This window comes from Gobio gobio (genome assembly GCF_949357685.1).
Source record: "Gobio gobio genome assembly, chromosome: 18".
Taxonomy (NCBI): domain Eukaryota; kingdom Metazoa; phylum Chordata; class Actinopteri; order Cypriniformes; family Gobionidae; genus Gobio; species Gobio gobio.
Genome location: NC_137111.1, coordinates 30580372 through 30602709, shown reverse-complemented (window position 1 = coordinate 30602709; position 22338 = coordinate 30580372). Strand labels below are relative to the sequence as shown.

Below are 22338 nucleotides of genomic sequence, written 5' to 3'. Positions count from 1 at the left end.
CTGCATCTCCCAAACTCCGCGAATCATGCCGAACATCAGAAACCTCTTTAATGACTCCAATGTTTATCCTTTTACCCATCTTATGTAATTCACTTTTATTAATAATAATGGCACGTTTATTTTGTTGCATTTTGCACATTACAGACGACGCAATTGAACTTATTTAAGCCTATATATCTTACGTAATGTATAGGCTACCAATATTAATAACACGGGTTATTGTTCAAACTTTAATTTCTTCAATGCCACTGATAACTAACTGCGTTAAATCTAAGTTTAGCATGAAAGGAAATATGGCAGCAATGTGATGCAAAAGGGGGATGTGAGATGTGTTCATTTGTTTAACGCATAGGCCTGTGTGTAGATGTGTTGAATATCCCCACTGGCTTACCGTTTCACACATTTTTCTTTCGACTTAAGCAACATATCTTAAGTGATTATGAACGTATACAGCCTCAATGCGCAATCTATGAACATGAAAATGAACGAACGCCTTAACTCAACAGATAAACGATTTGCGTCCCTATAGTGTGCTTCCATTCATCATCCTATTAATGTAAGATTAACAACTGCTACAGTAGCTTTAAACCCCGACTTGCATGAACTTGTGAAGCGCGTCACCTCGAAATAACAACGATTACGCAACATTTCAAGGATGTGTTTTACTTTGTCTTTTGTTCTTTTTAAGCTTGTTTTAATACAATAACGGTAGTCTTTACATCTTACAGCATGTATCCACATGTAGTCAACTCTAGGGGTAATCTGATTTTCTCTGTCCCTCACTCGCACGCCGTTGCTTTTTGCAGAAGAACCAGTACTCACGTTTATAATTTCCCCCACAGAGACGTAATCCCTTTGATTATATCTAATACCTGCCAAAACCCAGATGGCATGCCCACCCATCGCTCGGAGTGATAATGCCACATTGTGAAATCTAGCCATTAATATTAATTTTCAGCCTGCGAATGTGCCTGAACTGCTGAAGCTTAAAATTCCTTAAAGAAGGCAAGGCTTGACTTACCAGGGATTTTAAGAGCATTCCCATTTCGCCTCTCTCCGTCCTTTGAGGTAAAACTTGCATTCAGTGGGATATGTAGACTTAAGGTGGTCAAAGCCTTTCACAGCCGACACGACAAGGCCTATAATTAATCTGGGTCAGCCTGATATCTTGTGTCAAATATTCGTCTTTGCGACATAAGTGAAGAAATGTTGTTTGCACTGATGTCTTTTATGGAGGTTTCTGTGCTTTTTGTGCGAATTACACATGCTTTCGAAGAGAAAATAATTTCGTTAATAATGCTCAAATTTCCTATAGTGACATTTTACATGTTAATTACTCAGCAGCGATTCACAGAGACTGTCCCAGAGGAACGCGTAAGAGGATAATATCATGATGATTACAACCATATCTGAGAGATACATGCCATTTCATTTAGAACTATCAACGAGGCAAGAAAACCCGATTTATTTCCATCCATGTGGGTCAGTGCATGGCCTTCTTTCTTGATCTGTCTGTATCAGTCCAAACTATAAGACATCCACACAAATCTGTGTGAATTAAGAAATTGCCACATCTGGCTAACAAACGGGCAGATAAAGAGGCAAATAAATAATAGGGCAAATATTTTTTAGGTTACTTTTTATTGTAATGAGCCATTGTCTCTGTATCTGAATTAAAGCAGTAAAACGTGGCTTAGTAACATCTGCACTGTAGTCGCGTAAGAAAGTTTCCATAAGAGTATACATTACACTTTTTTTCATTAGAAAAGACATTGTGCAATAATAATACAAAACTTTGCACTTGATATAACAAAAATATCAATGAAAAAAATAATAAATACAATTGTATCGAGTACGTAATTCGCAAAACGTTATCTAAGAAAGCTGCACACTTTTTTTCTTCTTTTGCACATTAATTTGTTTAGCACTAAATAACACAAATTGGTGTTAGAACAAGTACTAGACGTGTTTGCAAGACACTTTATCTATAAAAAGGTTCAATAATAAGTGACAGCTTAGTTAAACATTAGAAAAGTTGTAATACATTTGGCAAGATAATGCATTGGAATAGTGATTGAAAGAGTCCCGTTTGCAGTTGGACCTATTTTTGTGATAATAAATAAATGACAACCAGAAAGACACATAATGAGCATATCTATCCTGAAAGGTCTTTACAGTTAGGCAAAGATAGATGAATACACTATAGCGCGCGCGCTCTCTCTCATATACGCACACAAACTGCACGCGACGGTTTTTACTCAGTGCTAATCTCTCTGGTAAACCAGAGATGCCAATAAAGCCCCTCTTTCAATATGACATCGGCGCTGGACAACAGTTGCAGGGAAAACAGATCTGCTGATGAATTGCCAGAGCTAGTGGGAAAATGAGAGGAGTGAAGCATGAACAGGGCGTTGGGCGTTGATTTATCGCATAAGCCCTCGGTCATGTCCATATATTAAAATGTGCCCAAGGGGCCAGTCAGTCAATTTCCTTGAGCCACTACCCGTGGAAGGCAAGCACATGGCCAAAAGAAATTTAACTGTCCTATGGACCAATAATCTTTTTTTTGTTGTCTTAAATAGTGAACACCTTTACCATTTACTAGAAGGTAGCATTTTAATAAAGTTATCTTATAGGTTTGGCAATCTGGTTTTTGTGTCATCCACAGGGCCTCGCGCACTGAGCTGAAACGTTATTTTAAGCACGAATCTGTCATCGCACTTTCCTCTCACTCTTATTTCCAATCGCTTCCTCTGTCACTCTCTCACACAAAAGCACTTTTTCTGTACGAGCGAGCGCGCCTGACCGTGCATTGGAGAGATGGATATTGCAATGCATTTAACGTCTGGCTGATTTATGATGGGATCAGTCGCATTGTCATTTACATATTGAGATTCTGTTTGTACGCGGCGTTTTGTTGCTGCCTGATAGCTTCCATTCCTGAAGGAGGTGTAAACGCTCCGTTTGCGCTGATCAATGTCCGCCTGGGAGCAGGGACAGACTTTCAAGAAAAGTAAAAATGTAAACAAAAAAAAAAAAGGCGCTCCGTCAGCCAGTGGCCTGAGTGGGCAGGTGCCATGGTTAGTGTTATTAAAGAATTTTTTCGAGCAGCACCAAAAGCTACACAACGACCGATCAGTTAAAAGTAAACGCTATTTCCATACGTTGCGCTCCAACCTCACCACCGACATTTGCTATTCACGCGCGGGGAAATATTTCCTCAGTTTCAGACTACATGCTATTTCTAGCCACAACTTTTAAGTTTATCCCGACACATTTATTTTTTGACGAAATATTTCGAGTGAGGTTTAACAATGCAATCCTTATGTGGGATGCATGACATTCAGAGCTCAATCCCTCTCGAGAGGACCTAAAGGAATCCGTGGTGCATTTCTGTCAATCACGCTGCATGATCGCAGAAATATTAGACCCTTAAATATAAAGGTCCTAGTTAGAAACAAAAAGTGTGTTACAGCTTGACTCCGCATTCTCATGTTACTTTTTATTATCCAGAAAACCGTCTATGCTGGTGTTTTAACCCCAATGCAATTCTCTCTAAGCTTTTATAATAAGCAATTATTAATATAGCCAACCCAACAACCCTACATATTCCTTTTCTTAAAACACATTATTGTTGTTATTTTTAATAATTACATGATTATCTACGCGCTGCACTCTTAAACTTGCTGTAAATGTAGCTATCTCTCTTTGTGCCTGCTGGAGAATAGTGCGCTGCACTGAAACTAAGGCTTTATATACACATTTCAGATCGATACGGTGCTTTTAATATGCACTTGTTGAGAACAATGACCTGAAAAGGCATCGGCACAGTCAGTGTGGCACAGTCGAGCGAATCCATTGGCATTCCCAGATAGCCTTCGCGCAGAGTTGACCTTTTTACCCAGCGCAAACCTGACTCAACTTTCGCGTAAAGATCTGACACCTCGCGCCGAGGAAAAAAAAACACACACACACGCACCAACACAGCGATCAGTCTTGGTCCAGAAACAAAGATGTCAGCGTACAAGCCTGCAAAGCAATTTCACTCACTCGCTCGCCCGCTCGCTCACGGGTCACGTATTATCTCCAGCATTCGATTTCAGTTCCGATCGGTTCCCTATTGAATTGTGCCTTTTCCCCGCAGACTGTCACTTGTTCACGCAGCCTCTGCTTTGAGTCTCTGGAGCAGTCGCTATAGTCTAGTCGTACTTCTACTAGTTCGCAGGGGTGTCTCTCTCTCTTCCTCCCACCTCATGCATTGAACTAGCTTGTCATCGTTCGGTTATACGCTTCATGTCTCTTTAATTTCAAATGCATCGGCGCTGTTTACAGCATCTTTATATTTCTAAATCCACGCGGTTTACCGACACCCCCTCCTCCCGCCCCAGTCGCCATTCTCTATAATCTGAACACATCTGAAAGTTATTACCCCGTCCCCTTTCTTTCTAGTGAGCTGCTCCCACAATCTATTCGTCAGTGTGTTGTTATATTTTTACAATTACACTCTTGTAGTATTTAAGTCCCACCTACATCGCTCGCAAAGCGCGCGAGCTAGTATCCTATCCCGCTCTACGTGATGTCCCTTAAGTTTCTCTGGGCTTCTGTTCTGGAGGAATGTGGCAGCGCACGCGGCGGTTGAACCCACATGCCCCGACTCGGAACCTGTCTGTCCTGTTCATGCAACCCGATCGTGTCTCGCCGAGAAGCAGCTCGCCTCGCGCGCTACCTCTGACTGTTTGACCAGGAGTTGAGTGACTGTGTTTGAAGCACCATCAGTGTCCACTACGAAACCTTATATGCGAGGTCCCTCTCCCCTCTCTTTGTATATATAGCATGTCCGGCCCCCTTGAATCTCCTGTCCATTGGCTTTTCGTGCTCTGTTTTCCTGCGTCCACCCCCAGCGCGCGCGCGCACGCACGCACACACACCGCAGCGCACATTGCTTTCATTAAGCATATCTCCCCCCTCTCTCTCTTTCTCTGTGTGTGCGTGTCTCTCGCTCTCTCTCTCTCGCCTCTTGTCCGGCCCCCTGATCTTTCTGTCCATTGGCTTCTTCGGGTCTATTTTTCATGTCCAGCCCCTAATGAGTGTCCATTGGTTTTGTTATTTCCACTCCCTCCTCCCACTCCACGGCTTTGCCCTGCCCATGTTCTGTATGTCTATGTCCATCCATCTCCTGACGTTCAAGTTCGCAGGGACGTCACGTCCGCACTTGAACTTGCAGCTCAGGGGGGCTTTTGCCATTTTTTCATCTCTCTCTCTCTCTCTTTTCAAAAAAGCCATGACGGCTATCCCACAATCCATCTTCCCTGCGCCATCTTTGTATTATTTCTAATTTATTTTGGATGTCAAAGGCATTGATGAAGATATTTTCTCTGGAGTCTCCCTTCTAACCCGGCTCTCCCGATGTGAACCGAGCTGAAAGCCACCACCAACCACCATGTCTCGCCGCAAGCAAGGCAAACCCCAGCACTTAAGCAAACGGGATTTTTCGCGTAAGTAAAGACAAATATATGTTTTGCCCGTTGCGTTTACCTGTTTTTGGCTCCGTTCTGTAGTGTTGAGTTGCTGGAGAGGAGCGTAATTCTCAGTGAAGACACACTGGACACTGGACAGCGCAGATCAAGTGGACTTTAGAGAAGAGAGCGCTCCCATCTCTGAAATGCCTTTACGCGCACCTTCGTCCGCCGAAATGCCAGAAAAGTTTGCTTTCCATCGCTATACTTGGAGAAGTTCATGCCGACTCTGTGTTTAGGCGCATATGTCTTGGCTCTCGTGCCCTAGCCGCTTTGACCACTTAACAGCAAGCGCTCACATATACCGGACTGTGGTGGGTATATGCACGCTTGCTTTCGCTCGCTTATTTACGCTCACATCTCGTGGAATGTCCCGTAACGCTGTCTGTCTGTGATTCTGGGCAGGATTTCCCCCCTCTCGCACTATTTTTGGAAGATTTTCAAAGAGTGGAAGTGAATTTTGATTGGGAAAAATCTCGTGTCCGACTGTTTACAAGCGCCGCGTGCGCGTACTACCTACTGCCAGCAAATAGAGCACGCATAGTCGCCTGTGTGAGACCAACATTGCAGAGAAACCCTTCTGCACATAAATTCTGATCGAATTTTAAACATAAGCTTTTCTTGCATTTGAAGAAGCAAAACGCGATTCTGATCTACTTGTATGGGCTTTCGCTAGCAAGGCAGTAGGAGACGATTTTACGCTACGCTCTTTGCCGTTTCGAGTGCATTTACAAGGATAAATTCAATTTCACGTAGGCCTGATTTTGTCTTAAATGTCGGTGGCAAAGGTAAGACGAAACCTAAATGTAATGCAACTATTTAGATACAAATGCATCGAGAAAACCAGTCAGCATTGCTCTTTGTATGCATACATTTGTAGCACTGCTAGGCTATTCTTAGAATTATCTTTAGAATGATTTATTTTACTCTAAACGTGTATTGAAGTTCTGTGGCAAGTTGCATTTGTGCAAATCGAGTGTGCTTTGTAGGCTATTTTATGGACCTGAAATGTTGTCAGGAAGACGACGAAACGAAAACGTTTTGGCTCCAGTCTTTTAGAGATTTACCGTTTGATATCTCAAATGTAAAGCTGCAAAAGCATCAGTCCGCGTTTTATTAGATAAACATGTTTGACACAAATCCCGAGTTGTTGTAACATTGTAAAGTATCGTGTAACATTATTGGGTTTCCACACACACACAGGCTGTGGGATCTCAGCGCGGGTTACTCCGTGTGCTCGCTGCTGTTCGTGTCAGAAATCCACCGCTAGGGGGCAGACGACGATCATAAACTACACTCGAACCCGATCAGTTTCACCGCTATCTTTATCTATATTTGACCATATGTTAGCAAGAGCGAAACGTATTGTATATGAACTGTTTTTTTTACCCCGTCCTGACCTGGCATGACATGTAGAATTTTTATACCTTGTATTTTTGTAATAGATCAAGCAAACTAACAAAGGAGGATTAGGCTACAAATAGACCAAATGTCAATCATGATAAACTTTGCCATCTAATTCATAATTACACAGAAGGCAGTTATTTTTAAAGTGAAAGAGACACTAAAACGAATGAGCTGTTATGACAAACGTATTTTTTTTTAAAATTCAAAACCAGCTTTAAATGTCCACGTTCATACACAAAGAGACAGTCTACTTTTCAGAGAACTATTTGAAAATATTATAATTTTTTTGGCATTAAGCTTCTTTTGATTTTAGGCACTTGAATTGATTTGAAATATCTAAATATATTCTCAGTAAAAAAAAAAGAAAATAAATATAGTTTTTTTTATTGCCATCGCAGTGTAGTGGAATTTAAAACAGTTGGGAAAACTCAATGTGATACACTTTTCCACAGTTTCCACACTTTCTGAGCCAACTTATTATATATTTTTTTAAATATCTAGATTGTCGAATATTCCTTTGCAACATATTTACAGAATCATTGTTTATTTATACAAGGCCAGCCGTTTAAATATTATATAATTCAATAATAGGCTATACATATGGCTACGGATATCTTTAGATTGCAGCTGCGATAGTAAAATAAGTATATAATTGTTGTAGCTAAATTAAGTGTTGAATATAGGCTGCTGTTTTATTGTGACGTTTTTTACAGAGATATATATTTTGTAACTTTATAATAGCATACTCGCCTCGGTATTATTATTAAATAATATCTGAAGTTTTGCATATATCGATTATCTGTGTTGTATCACAATCACACATAACTGAGCTAGTTCTACTGCTGTTATCATTACGAATTCATTACGAATCGATATCACTATGAGAATTAAAATGGTTTGAGTTCACTTTAGTTTTAATCGCAAAGTACTTTCTTTTAGCCTATTTATTTGTATGGTGAGCATTTAAACTTTTTTTTTTTTTAAATGGCGAAGAGCTCCATATAGAAGGGATAATTATCACACTTCGTCTTTATTTCATGTGCAAATGTCTCGGATATTTTTCCTCATAAGCACGTCTGAGGTAGGCTACTCCACATCTGCCCCTCAATAGCTGCCCCAGACTGTCCTGAAGTAAATTTATCCGACCTGCACATGATCCCGACACCTTTTTATCAAAATCTGTACCAATCATCACCCACTAAAATTAAAATCTATTTTTTGATTCTCTGTGGTTTTAGGTTCATTAAAGCATGAAATTGGCAGCTTATAAAGAAGGTCAAGATTCTTAACCGTTAGCAAGCTAGTGTAACCTCTGCGCAAACGATTTCACTAAACAATCCTTATACAATAACTGCATGTGTGTGTGTGTGTGTGTGTGTGAACCTTGAAGCTAACTTTATCGTGTAATGGAAAAAGCTAATAGTCCTTACGGTGTGAAGCATGTATTGCTGCAGCTGTGACTGTGTTGGGTTTGCTGGATATCTACACGTGTTGTCCATGCAGTCATTTCACGATCCAGATGTGTGTATGGTTGAGTGAAACAAAGAGTCAGACTGAGATGAATTCACTGTAGTTTTAGACACACCGAATACAGATATAACACGATTATGTTGCTTTTACAGTAATATCATAATAGCTAAATCAAATGTTAATACGATGTCATGCCCTTGCTATTAGTTTTAGGGATTTTATGTTTTTCTACTTGTTCATTGAAGTTCAACTGGCAATGACTAATTGTTTTTTTTTTGTATGTTAATAATTATTATAATTTGTATAACTTGTGTGAGGTAATTACATTTATGGAACTGAAATTATAAACGAAATAAAAAAGGTGGGAGTTTGATGTGGAGCATAAATGTTTTTTTTTCTTTTTTCTTTTTGTCCTGATATATATGTGCTCCCTCGTCTTGACTGCGTTCATTACAGCACCCAGTCTCTAATATTCCCTCTGCTTTTTCGTTCCCTCTGTGTCGCATATGGATTCTTCCTGTGTGCAGCCGAGCCCCTGTCAGCCGTGGTCTCGGAGGAGAGGCAGGAACAGCGCGGGCTGGTACAGGTATCTCCAGAGGGAGACCAGGACCTGCTCACCTGTGGCCAGTGTCAGATGAACTTCCCCTTGGGAGACATCCTTATTTTCATTGAGCACAAAAGGAAGCAGTGCAATGGCACTTTGTGCATGGACAAAGCAGTGGATAAGCCCCCCTCGCCCTCGCACGGTGAGCTGAGGAGAGCGTCCAACCCCGTGGAGGTGGGCGTCCAGGTCACGCCGGAGGATGATGACTGCTTATCGACGTCTTCTCGAGGAATCTGTCCCAAACAGGAAAACATTACAGGTAACCTCATCCCATGTGATATTTATTCATTTTTTGTGTCTGTGTGAGGAAAATCTGTGGTGGAGCCGAGTTGTTGTGTGGGCCACATATCGTAGACACATGTCCTTCCTCCGTGGGGCGTCTCGTTCGCAGCTCTGGAGACGTATCAGAGTGCTGAATATTTAAAAGCTGTGGGGCAGGAAGGGGAAGGGGGTATATTCAATCAAACCTCAGAGTGAGAAGCCATTACGAAGACCAAAAGAGGAACCGGCATTACTTCATAGAGTAGGCTACAAAGATAAAAAAAAACAACAACATTTAAAATCTGATTTATTATCCCAAGATCATCGCTGCTTGGAATCAAGGATCTCCTTCAGTTGGACTCTGTGGGATTTGGATAATTAAGCTCAGATTCGAACTGTAGATCACACATTCCCACACATTTGCACTTTGTGTTTTTGAAGTCCTTTTTCTCTTGTAACTTGTCGTTCACTCCCCATAGTGGCAGACTTTGACTTAAAAGTTGCAAGTTTTGTTACCGGCCGCCAAAGTAGAGTGCAGAGGGTGTGTTCTTAATGGCACGGCGGGCCGCTCATCCCTACAGGGAGAAAAAGAGGGATTGAGAGGGGGAGATTTTGGCACTGGAGGGGCGGTTCGAGGAGTCCTTGCTGTGACAAGAGAGGCCATCCCCCTCGGTGTGTGTCCACTGGCTCATGGGAAATGCCTCTCTGTGCTGCACAGCCTCTCTCATGTGGTCTCGACAGATGTATCTTGATTTCGTTGTGGGTTCTTGCACAGCCACATCTTATCCGTAGAAATGCACGCCTGCACATTTTCACTTTCTGTCAAAAAAGGAAAGGAAATGGAAGGCCGTTTGGTTATTTTGGTTTGTCAGGGAACAATAAAATGCTAATTATTTGTTTTAGTTTTGTGGATGTGCATTTTAATTAGAGGTTGACTTTATGCACTGTATAAAACAGAGAAAATACAGTCATAAAAAACAGCTAACAAGCTAGCTCCTCATTTCCACTGTAAACAACTTAAAATAAAGAAAACGCTGGAATCTTATAGCAGCATAAGTCTAATCTTCCTTAAGCTGAGCGTTAAGTGAAATTAAGTTGTCGGCGTGCTATTATGTGTCCATAAGTGTCTCGGGCTGGTGGGGCGATTTAGAGTGGCTGTTTTTTAAATGTAGAAAATGTGAGAGTGAGACTTTCCAGTCTGTTTTTCTGGCCTGGCTTTACGTTTGGCCATTCTCTGGTCTGCCTCAAAGATCAGGTTCCAGGAAGCGTCTGGGTCCGGTTAGCCCCATCAAGAGTCATTTGGACTTGACCCTTTGCTCTGGGCTAATTATCAGCGGTTGAGTTCAAGTATCAAGTTGTTTTCCAACAGTTCCCTCTTGCATATTTTGAGATACAGAAAATGCATCCGTATAGTTTGTGTGCGTGCAAAATGTATGCAATAATCTGCTGTGAAACACTGTGCTGTGCTAGAGTACGTTTAAATTTGATCAGATATGGAGGCTGAACGGGGTCATTTGTGCCTGCTTGCCCTCTTTGTTTTAAGCATGTTGATGCAGTTTCAGCACAAATTATACAACCTTTATGCGAGCCGGCTATCGCACACGTCTCTTGTTTCTGTCAGCCGCTAAACTGGGTTATTAAACTCATTTACATCATAATGTATCAGGGTTCAGCTGATAGCGTTGGGTCACTGGTATTATGTGTGCTTGTTATTATTATTTTTTTTAAACAATTTTGTGGGAAGGACCATAACAGCTTCTCAGCATGTTACTGAATCTGCTGCCATGGCAGGTCAGACAGGGAAGAGATATTAATTAGCCATATTATAGACGATTTCAGACATAACACATTCAAGGTTAGTTATGACTGCAGCTTACCAAGAATATGTAAACTGGAATTCTTTGTGAGAGTGTGCGTGTATCTGTACCTGAGGTGGGCTAGAACATCGCAAAACTGAATTTGAAAGGGTGAAGTGAAAGGTGATAGTTCAAAACACTTAAAAAAAACATTTATAATTTGTATTTTTTTTAACTTATATTCTATCCATTATTTATTTTGTTTTACATATTATTTTAAAGATTTTTCATTTTATTCTTTTATTAAATAACTTTTATTTGTTTAAATTATTTTTTATTATTGTTATTTTTATATATTTTATTATTTATTTGATCTATTTTAGGAGGGATCATTATGGTGTAGTTCAGACGACCAAATAAGGAAATTGTTATGTGTGATGTAACAACTCCATTTCCATATAGAGCTGCTCAGTGTGAGGAAAAGCAGTTCCTGCCACAGAGGAATGGACTTGCTGTGTGAGCATAGAAAGTGGCAATACACACACACACGTGTGTGGCTGTGTATTACCCCAAATAGCACAATGTATCCTGGCGAGATGGCATTAGTAAAGAAGACTGAGACCCTTCCCTCTACCATGCTGTGATTTTTATACAGACATAATGTTTTTATTAAATTTTTAATCTCTAAATGAAATTTTGGAACCTCCTATTCCCTGAAAATGGCAAAAACTAGATGGGTTGTCACAAAAGTGTCTAGTTGAATTAACGCTGCTCCCAGAGCTTTGAATACGCTCTCTTGATATAATCTGCAACGTGTCCTTTGCCTCACAATGTAAGACGTCTGATGAAATGTAAAAATTATGCAGAGCAACATCCTATGATCTTCTGTTTCGCAACGCGTTGTCCAAAAACATGTCGATGGAACAGATTGAATTCGCTTTGGCTCACGATATGGGGCCATTTGGAGCTCTGAACTTTTTTTTATTTTTATCAAACGCTTTTCAAGACTCTGTCTTTCGCTATGGCAGCCCTTCAGAAATTATGACTGCTCTCCAATAAATCGGCAGATTAGATCGGACTAACACTGCCGCCATGCAGAACGGACCTCAATACAGATAATTGTTTTTTAAATGGCCTTTGCTGGGTGGGTTTTTAATGCCTCTAACTCTCCCGCTCGCTCGCTCGCCCATTTTGTCACTCTCTCCCTCTCTGCTATGCATATGGCTGTAGCAGTCAATGTAAATCAGGGGCATCCAATTAATATTGAATCAATTACACTGTGTGCGATTGTCTGGCATGTGAGCTGCCTGCAATTTTCTGTGCCAAAATGTGACCCAAATGAGTGGCTTAACAAAGACCCCAGCAATTTAAGCTTTTTTTCCCTTATTGTTTTTTTTTTTCTTCTTCCTTTTTTAAATCACATATTATCTGGAGCTTGACGATCTGTCATGATCATAATTATCATCAAAGCGCCCTTCTGGAGTTCAGCTGCGAGTGTGCTGACACTGATCGTTTTTTAAGAGGACTTGTGAGGAGCAGCGTTAGCTGACGTTCGGTCATCAATGAGAGCCGAGGCTACCACGACAGTTGCTTTTATTTTCTAAACCGCCCCGTGCAGCATAGTAGTGTGTGTTTCTGACAGACGTAATACAGGCGCATGTGGAAAAATGCATGTATACAGAGGCAGCTCAGTGTCACAAGATCATTCTATTTGTGCAGGTGTGTGTGTGTGTGTGTGTGCGCGCTGTCACGGCTTAATATGGGGCAACACCCAAACCTTGCATGTCCTTTTTTTTTACAATCAGGAAAATGAATTATCAGGAAGCGACAAAGAGACATGTCTTACCCGAATGGCGATGATTCCTTGGAAGCGGCTCTTTATGAATATGTATTCGAATTTAGGGGGGTGGAGGGGGTCTAATTTTCCAAACCTTTTTATTTTCTTTTCACGACAGGATTTCTTCACACACAAGACCCGTCGCCCCCTTCAAAGAGTACCGTGCTGTTGTATGCCCATGTGTTTGTATCTAGTCCCTTCAAATGCGTACCATCTCATGTCTGATCTTGGAAAAATAGCATTACTGAATGTGTGAGTGTGTGTGTGTGTTTGTGTGTGAGCGAGGTGTGCAGCTTTTCCAGAGGGATGAGGTGTAATAATAGCACAGAATGATGTTTAATTCTCTTGGAGCTGTTTTGCTGCATGTGGAGATGTGTCTCGCAGCATCCCTCGCAGAAACATTGTGATATTCTGCATCCCTGGGCTTGATTTGCATGATACAGTCGGCTCGGTGCTGTGGGGGTGGACGGCTTCTTTTCATTCGCCATTCTCATCTAATGGGCTACAGCACACATTTTTGGTTGGGTTGGGAATTTTGTGTTGCCTGGGAAAAAATGAGAAACAGGAGTATTTTTTTTGTCATTCGTCCAATACCATTTTTTTAAATATCCGATTGAAATTGAGAGGTATTAAATGAGAAATGTATATTTGAAGTCTTAAAACCCTAAAAATCATGTCCGTTTTACCTGTTTTTTTGCGGCAAAGCTGGCGTGCAAGGAAACAAAGGTATTTAGCAGCCAGACGGGCACTGCCTGGCACGGTGCCACCCGCTCCGTCTCAGTTCTCCCACCCCCGCACCCCTTCATACGCTCTTAGCACCCAATGACGCTCTCATCCCCCCCACCCCATCCCTCCCTCCTGCAGACAATGGCATCGCCTCCTCCATCACAAGAGGAGAAATACCCAGCTCTCTCTCCTTTCTGTCTGTCCTCATCTCCATAATGCCACCTGATCACGCCGTCTTTCCTGCACTTCCTCGAGCGATCGCTTTGTCTTTCCGCCGGATGTTAAGATGAAAAATAAAAGCTTGATGTAAAAACGCTCAGTATCTGTTGTCGTTCGCAGTCACGTGCAGGTCTAGAAGGTGTAGGGTTTGATTTTAGGTTCGTGAGAAGTGTGATTATGGCTCTACCGAGAGATTTTGTGATATTCAAGCTCCGCTCTGGTTTGAGCTCCTCGTTTTATGTGTGCCAACATGTACGCGTGTTTTGTATGTGGGTGGACGCGCACAGACCCACTGGGTCCTGTCGTATTACAGCTCTCAAATTGTGTCAGATGTTTTAGAGGAACGTGTCCATAAAAATGTTTATGTACTACAAAGCATATTTATAAATCTCTGCGGATTACAGACAGCGTCTATAAACACAGATAGGAATGGTGCAGAATTACTAGGCCGTGTGTGTGTGTGTGGCTGCGAGGGGCCTGTGAGTTTGTTTGTGGTTTTCTGCAGCCGTGCATGCGAGGTGTGTGTGTGTGTGAGTTGGCACTAGTACTGCAGGACATCCCTCAGTGGCCAATGCCAAAGAGAAATTGGCACAGAGCAGGGCTGGAGGCATCGGGTGGGCTTCAGGAGGGGTGTCCTCCACTACTCTGTTTACCTTTTACACACACACGCTGTCAGACACATGCGATGGCCTCGTCACTGCTCCGGAGCTAGGCTAGTTCATTTTTTACTTCTGTCTTCTTTCCTTTTGCTCTATCCCTCCTGGTATTACCGGGCGGACACAACTCCACTATGAGGTCACCTTGACCAGCTTTGCCCCCGCGCCAGCCGGGTCGCTCAATACGATCAATTCATCTGGGCTCTAATGGTTACAGATGGCAGGACTTGAGTCTCTACAGACACCTTGAGCGCTCAGTGTTTTTTCTTTCTTCTCCCTTCCTGTCTGTTTTGTCGCTCCTTCTATCATTCTGTCTCTCCTAATCTCTTAAGGGAGGTCCGCTTTCCACCTGTAGGGAAGAGAAATCACAAATGAGATCGCTTCAGTTTCTCAAAAGTTGCTCAAAACGACAATGAGATTAAATCTAGATTTTTGCCAAAATCCTGTGCTTCTCCGATTTTTCTTTTCAGAAAAAGACCCAAGGAATCTCATAGAAGAAATTTCAGATTGTGCTCAGATTTGCCAAGTTCTTATCTGAGCTATATTTTTAATTTGGTTTTAATTTATCCACATTCAGTTTCTTGTTTGTATGTAAACAATTATCTAATTTGGGTTTTTATTTTTCCTTAGTAATTGTAGCAAAACATCTGAGTAAAGGTCAACTTTGTCTCAGATGTTCCTCCTAAAATTCTTTTATCCCCCTTCTTAAAGTTGTTACTTGAAACTGAGCTATAAAAGAGCAGATTTTTCTCCAGTTTAACTGTGCTCAGATTTGCCAAGGTTTGCAATCAAATGAGATCTCAGATGGAACTATTCTTCCATAACTTAACTGTAATTTTTATTTGATTTTAATTTATCCTACAACCCCCCCCCCCCCCCCCCCCCCCTCTTAAAGTTGTCACCTGAGCTATAAAAGAGAAATCTTTGAAAGCAATGACATTTTCCTCAGGGAAGTGCCCTCAGATTTCTCACACAGGTGAAGACAGGGGTGTTATACCCATTTTCTGATCCGGTTATGTAAAAAAAAAAACCAAGTCAGTCTTAAGCAGGACAGGCCGTCTCTTGCAGGCTGGTGGATCACCGTCAAATCCTTTCACTCAGACTTTTACTTGAAGCCACTCCACACCCCTCACCCATGTGAGGTCCTCCAGAACGTGCGTGCCACGACTGGAGCTGCTGTCCGTATCTCCCTCTCCGTGTTTGTGTGTGATTTGGGTGGATGCCTGCACTGCTCATGTTGGTATTGGGTGCCTGCCTAGTTTTAGTGGGTTGTAGTGTTTGTGTATGTGTGTGCGCACGCATTTGGATGTGTGTATGTGGTTTAAAACTCTGCAGCGGTGATGGTATGCAGACGTGTTTTGCGTGATGAGGGCTCAGATCTCTCATAGATTAATAAACAATATTTTTTTTTGTTTAAAATTTATATATGTTAAGTTAATCAGATGATATCAAAGGAACAGCACATCCAAAAATGCATGACCAAAAAAATACATAATGTGATGCTTTCGAACAAATCAGCTCTTCACTGGACTGATGAGCTGCTGATATGCTCGCTTTTTTTCTTACTTTGTTTAGCATTTTTAAATTAAGCAAATCAAACAGTTTAACAATAGATTGATTTGTTATGTTTATATGATTCTTCTTCTTTTGTTTGATATTTGACATGATATTTGGTATGATAAGCTCACTCTAGCTTTGTATGCATGCATGTGTGTGTGCGCACGCGCTTATATACTGTATATAGATCCATATGAATGCTCAGAAATGTTCTGTTCTGTCAGTTTCAGTGGTGACTGTGCTCTAAATCTCTACTTTACTGTGCTGGAGAGACCCATGTGGGTCACAACCCCTCACCTAGAGCAGGACGGCCTGTCATACTCTTTCCCCTCCTACCTGCCAATAAGTTAATTGCTTTATTTTTAGATTTGAGTGGGATGAAGCCACCCAGAACCCAGCTGCAGCCCACACAGACTCAACCTTGCTGTGACAACAGAGGCTCTAATATTTGATCCATGTACAGTTAGACACAGATATCAACCTTTCATTTCATTGATGAAGACAAGGATTTGTCTTTCCATGAACGTTCGTGTGAAAACCTTATTTTGTTAGTATAATTAAGGAGAATTGAGTTTTTCTCAGGGCTATGTCTAGTACAAAATAAGGAAAATATTACCTTTTTTTGTTCAAAATTGTATTTTTGATGAATACAATGTATTTTTATTTTGCTAGTACTTTGATTTATTTTAACCACTTTCATTGTAAGTATAAAATCAGCACTGTAATCTGCATAATGAATGGCAAATTATTATGGCTCTATTTTAACAAATTATTATATCCTTCTCCACCAAAGCAAGTTCTTTTATTACCGCTGTTACCGCTCTACCTAATCAGATGTTTGCTATACCGCAAATATTGAACTGCTTTTTAAATGATCATTTACTCAATAAACCGCCAATTGCCAGAAAAGCGTTTCCTCTTTATGAATTAACCGATCTGAACAAGAGAGGACAGAGACAAATAAAGATTTCGAAGAGTCGAGTAAAGCTGAGAGCCAGCTTTGTTAAGCAGCCATTATTGTGTTGATTGGTCTCTGAGCTCACACCTAGACCCTCACTAGCCTCCATCAGGCCCACGGGGCTTACATACTCGCTTAGGCACACACACACGCTGGGCAGCTTTTCCTGTTAACAAACTTGAGGAAAATGGTGCAACATCTACTCGTAAAAACATGTGCTGGCGACACACACACACACACGCGCACGCACACCGCTACTTCCTGACTGAATCTTACTGATAATTTGCTCAGGCTCATTTGAATTTTAAGCACTTCTTTAATCTTCAAAGCCTAAATTGCTTTATGAATATGCATGGTGTGGGCAGACTTTAGTTCATTACCTAGTTGTAAATTCTAATGACCATTAGGTCTTCTCAGTAATTGCCAATTGTTTTGCATTTTTGATTGGCCTATTACCATACGCATTCTGAACACATCAGCACGGCCTGTCAGACCTTCTGCAGGGAGCTGTGTATGAGAAAGCATGCTTGTGTTTGTAAGTGTGTGTGTGTGTGTGTGTGCATGCTCACACAGGGGAGGGGGTCCTGTGGAAAAAAAAAGAAAAGAAGCAAAGGTATAAATTGCTTCTGTGCTTTGCTTTTTTTCATCCCGGATTTTGAGCGAGAAATGGAGGATGTAAATGAAAGCAGCATTTTGTATGTGAAGATTGAAAGTTCACTGGGAGATTTGACATATTTAATTTACTTGATGACTCTGCACACCCTCATTAATGCACTTTGCATACAGCGGCGCACTTAATCACTGCTGATCAGACCCAGCTCAGCCTGCCGCTGTAACACACTGCAGAGATAGCAGTCTCGTCTAACCACTCAAATTACACACACACACAGAGGACGATTCTACCTTCTGCATATGACAACATTCACACATTTCTTTCTGCTCCAAACCCACCGTAAACCCCCTTCCCAACGAGGAAGCAGATGTTGAGCACCTCCTCCTCCCCCAAACACACACACACACACTTGCTGGGATTCAAATGCTAGTGCCATTTTCTGAGAGTGATTTGTCTTACTAAGTGAGGCTCTCTGTTAACATGCTGAGGGAAATTAATTAAATCTTTCAGCAGGTTGCGTGTGTCCCTCCACATGTGGACATGTGGCTGTAATGCTTCCAGATCTCAAACATGCATTCGTACAGTCGGAGGAGCCCATATGGAAATACACACGTAGGGGGACACGCATTTCCCAAAAGAGAGACGGTCATATGTAATTGAACCAGGAAGATGATGAACCAAAAAAAAATGTCAATCAAATAAATGCATATTATAATAAATATATTATAATGAGCAGTTAGATGAAGAGAGTAAAAAGGTTAAATCAAATTATAATAATAATTTAAAAAAATATTTTTATTTTATTTTTATTTTTAGATTTAGCATATTATGTTTTTTGTTCTTTTTCCTTTCTCTCCTCGTCGTTTTTTGCCAAAAAATTGCTTTGAGGGTGCACTGAAACCTACATTGCAATGAAAAAGAATTCTTAATCAGAGAAAAAGTAAGTTGCATGGTTCATTCCTCGGACGGACACGCTGGTTTCAGGAGAGGAGGGGAGGGGGAGGGGGAGGAGAATGGACTCGGGCCGGTGGGACTCGGCAGGCACTGTTTCCTCCGGACTCCTTTAGCCCTACCCTGGCTGTGAGCACGCTTCAAAGTTGTTAATATTCAGCTGGGAAACCGTATCCAGAACACAAATAAATTATTAAGTGCATGAACTTTTTAGGCAGTAAGATGAACTGATGGGGCACATCTGTGAGATCCAGGGTCTTTTTTTATTTGTGTGTGTGTGTGTGTGTAGTGCGGTGTAGTATGGGTTTCTTTGCATGTATGCGTGTGTGTGTGTGTGTTTGTGTGCATGTGCGGAGTGGATCTGCCCTTTCCGACTTCCCAGCCTCTGGTCTCCGGCCAAGGGCATGCATAATTGATTCCAAACGCGCTATCATTTTCTTGATGTAATTGCCTTAGTAAGATATGATGAAATCTAATGGATAATTTATCGTCTCAAAATGGGTAAAGAAAGAACGAAACGGCTGTGCATGTTTAGGGGAAGAGCGTTTGCTGTCCGTTTGACTCCGTCCCGGGCGGCACATCTGATCTCTGTAATACGGGTTGATTAGTTCTCTTTTTCTCCTTGATTAGCGGACTCAAAAAGCAAATACTTTATCTATCTCTCCATCCTGAGGTCTTCTCTTCGGCCATCTGTGTCTAATTCCGCCTTGAATTCTGCTTTAAGCTCTTTTCCCTCTTTGTCACTATCTTTTTGCACCTGTACAGCAGAGAATGTGTTGTCATCCTTTGGGAATTATGTTTGTTGTTTGATTGAGACGTCTTGCTCTGGACTGCTTGCAGTCAGCTTGTGTGATCTGTTGTATGCCGCATGCATTCACTTGTGTGTGTGTGTGTGTGTGTGTGTAAGTGTGAGATGAGATCCTGGCAGAGGCTCTGGACTGTTTGTTTCACAGTGGGGGTTGTGAACCGTGTCTGTTTGTGCTCTGAACAGGAACCTATCCCTGATGGGTGCTGCTGTCTCTAGTCTGTTGCCTGAGCTCATACAACACACACACACGCGCACACATGCATGCATAAACATGCAGTGGGGCTTTACCTGTGTATTTGGACCATGCATGATATATAGACGACCTGCTCATGTTATGTCTGCCTTAATCCTTGTATCAGTTGTCAGCAGAATCCAGGAACCATCTGAAAAGTGGGAGGGGTCATATTATAAACTTTATCAGGCTTATGAATATTAATTAGTTGACGTAACATGTTGTCCCTGTTGTAAAGGGACATGTGTGGCATAGTAAATTAATGTTTACTTTCGTGCATTTATTGAATAGCACAATAACTGGTACCGTTTTTAAAACTCTGCAGTTTTTAATTTTTAAAATTAAATTATTTTTTTTAGTGCATAAACAGCAAAGTCAGATTCTCAAGTGAATGCCTCTTATGTGACTTTACAAAAACACACCCCGCAACCAGTGAAGTCTGATTCCCAAGTGAATAACTCTTATAAGTGGGTTCCTATTTGAATCCAGTGGAGCAGTTTCTAATTTAATTTGGCTCACTTACTGAATTTCAAGTAATTTTACCTTGTCTAACTTCATGAACCAAGAATTGATAGAGTGCTGTGTTGTGTTTAAGGCTCAGGAGATCAAAATCACTGTAGTTTCTGATTGGTTGTTCATATGACAATGTGTAGTTAAAGATACACATTAGGATTTTTTTTTCAGTGGGATTTTATATAAATGAACAAATTAATAAAATGTCACTTTTTTATTGGCTCTTTGTTGTTTTACATTAATTACATTTATTATTAAATCAGCATTTGTTAACTGTTGTTTTCAACTCAAATATATCCTCAAAAGTGGGTGAGGAACTTTCTAAACATTTCTGATTGTAGCATGGGTGACATGTCTTATACCACATGATTTATCAACTGCATAGAACATTGGGCAATATGACAAATGTAATACCTGACCGAGGAAAAGTATGAAAAGAATATATAATGCTGCCTTTGACTGCAAGACAAAAACTGAAGTAAAATCGCCCTCTGTTTGAAAATCCCTGCAAGCAAGGACTAAAATACTCTTAAGTCCACTTCTTTTGCCCCCTTTCTCCTGCACTTTCTCTCCCTCTCCCTGCCTTGTTCTTTTATACTTTTCCCTCTCTTGAGTTTCATTCCGTTGCATGTCATTCCAGGGAAAATCCAGGAGGCGAATGTGTCTTGACACGTCTGAGGCTAATGCTAACCATTCTTTTTATCTCTTATCTCCCCTGCTCTTTCTCTCACAAACTCTCATTTTCATCTTTAATGTCCACATAAAAATCTGACATTCAAAATCCATTTTAAACCTGGGAATAAATAATGTTTTTGTATTTTGAAAATTCTAAAACAAAGATACGTATATGATTTAAAATAAGAAATATTTCAGATTCCACACTAATAAATAAGCACATTTGTCACATTGATCATGTGATTCTTTGTGTGGACTGTCAGATGTTCTTTGCTGGTGATAAAGCATGTGATGTTCATGCAACATGAGTACTGCTGTCATTAAAACGAATACATCCTGACATTTTTTTTTTAAAATTCCATAATTCACTCAGGTTGTCAGTTGATTATGATTTGTAATTAAAAAATATTTGAATACATTACAAAAATGCAAACTAGAAGCATTTTCACGTTTTGCTATTTAATAAAACAGAGGAAGAGATGGACCCAGGTTGGAGAGGGCCTGGTCAAGCACATCTGTGCCTGTGAGGGGGCATCGGAACAGGGGGTGGCAGAATGGAGGGGGCATCCACACAAAGACAAAATTGTCCAGTGGGTCCATTAGCCTCCTTGGGCTCAGTGTGGTCAAACTGGCTGAGCCAGACAGGATGATAGATTGCTTTGTCAGAGTCCCAGGGTGAGCCCTGAACCTGAAGTACTTTGTTTATCTCCAACAAAAAGAAAAGGCTTTAGAATAATCTACGTCTGTTTCTTTTTTCGGAGAAAGAGAGAGCAGCGAGGGTTTGAGGGGGTGAGGGAGGCGCTGGTTGAAGGGGGAGAGCTGGGGGCCCTATGGTGGTTGTCCATTAACAGATGAACTTGGCCGAGGTCCAGCTGTTTGATGAGACAGTGTCATAGCCCACACTCACTCTAGCCTTTACAATTCCTCTCACCCTCCTCTCTCGCTCATCAGTCGTGCTGCCTGCTTGTTTTTTTCCTACCTCTCATTTTTATTCTCCTCTCTTTCTTGAGTTCTCTCTCTCTCTCTCTCTGTCTCTCTCTTACTGTACCTGCAGCCGATTGCTCAAATGCTTCCAGGTTCCTTTTTGCTAAAGGCAAAAACAATGCTACTTTTCTCTCCACCAGCTGCACACCCTCCAATGTCAGAACCAGTTTAGACCGGTTAGCTGGCCTTGTAGCCTGGGCTCCGTCATCATCTTCTTTAGCTTGGAGGACTTTTGAGAACAAAAACAAAACACCAAAAGAAAATGAAAGCGCAATTCTGATAATGCTCATGACCTGCGGGTCCCTGTTGGTGATTTAAAGGAAAGAAGGAGTTTAAATTAACAAGAAAAGGCGCTTTTAGGTTGAGAAAACCCGCCTTGAGGAAATCAATGTGTTCGAGGGGTCTTTTTTTATGACCGTTTTGGCCATTATGCTGAGCTCAGGCTATAACAGGCATTAAGTGGGACATGAAGGCCTTGTGTGTGTGTTTGGCTGGACAGGGTCACATGTCGAGCGAGCCATAGCAAGGGCATTTCCTCTGTGGAGTCTGTCACTG

At 41.3% G+C, this 22338-nt stretch overlaps 1 protein-coding gene across 1 annotated transcript in view; it reads left to right on the top strand.

Moving 5' to 3' along the window:
- The first annotated feature begins 5181 nt into the window (after positions 1-5181).
- bcl11aa (BCL11 transcription factor A a) overlaps positions 5182-22338 on the top strand; it is a 52643-nt gene continuing 35486 nt past the window's right edge. The window contains exons 1-2 of the mRNA XM_079842500.1: positions 5182-5495; positions 8921-9256. Of these exons, the coding sequence (XP_079698626.1) occupies positions 5441-5495; positions 8921-9256 (391 nt within the window). The 5' untranslated portion in view covers positions 5182-5440. The remainder of the gene's footprint in view (positions 5496-8920; positions 9257-22338) is intronic.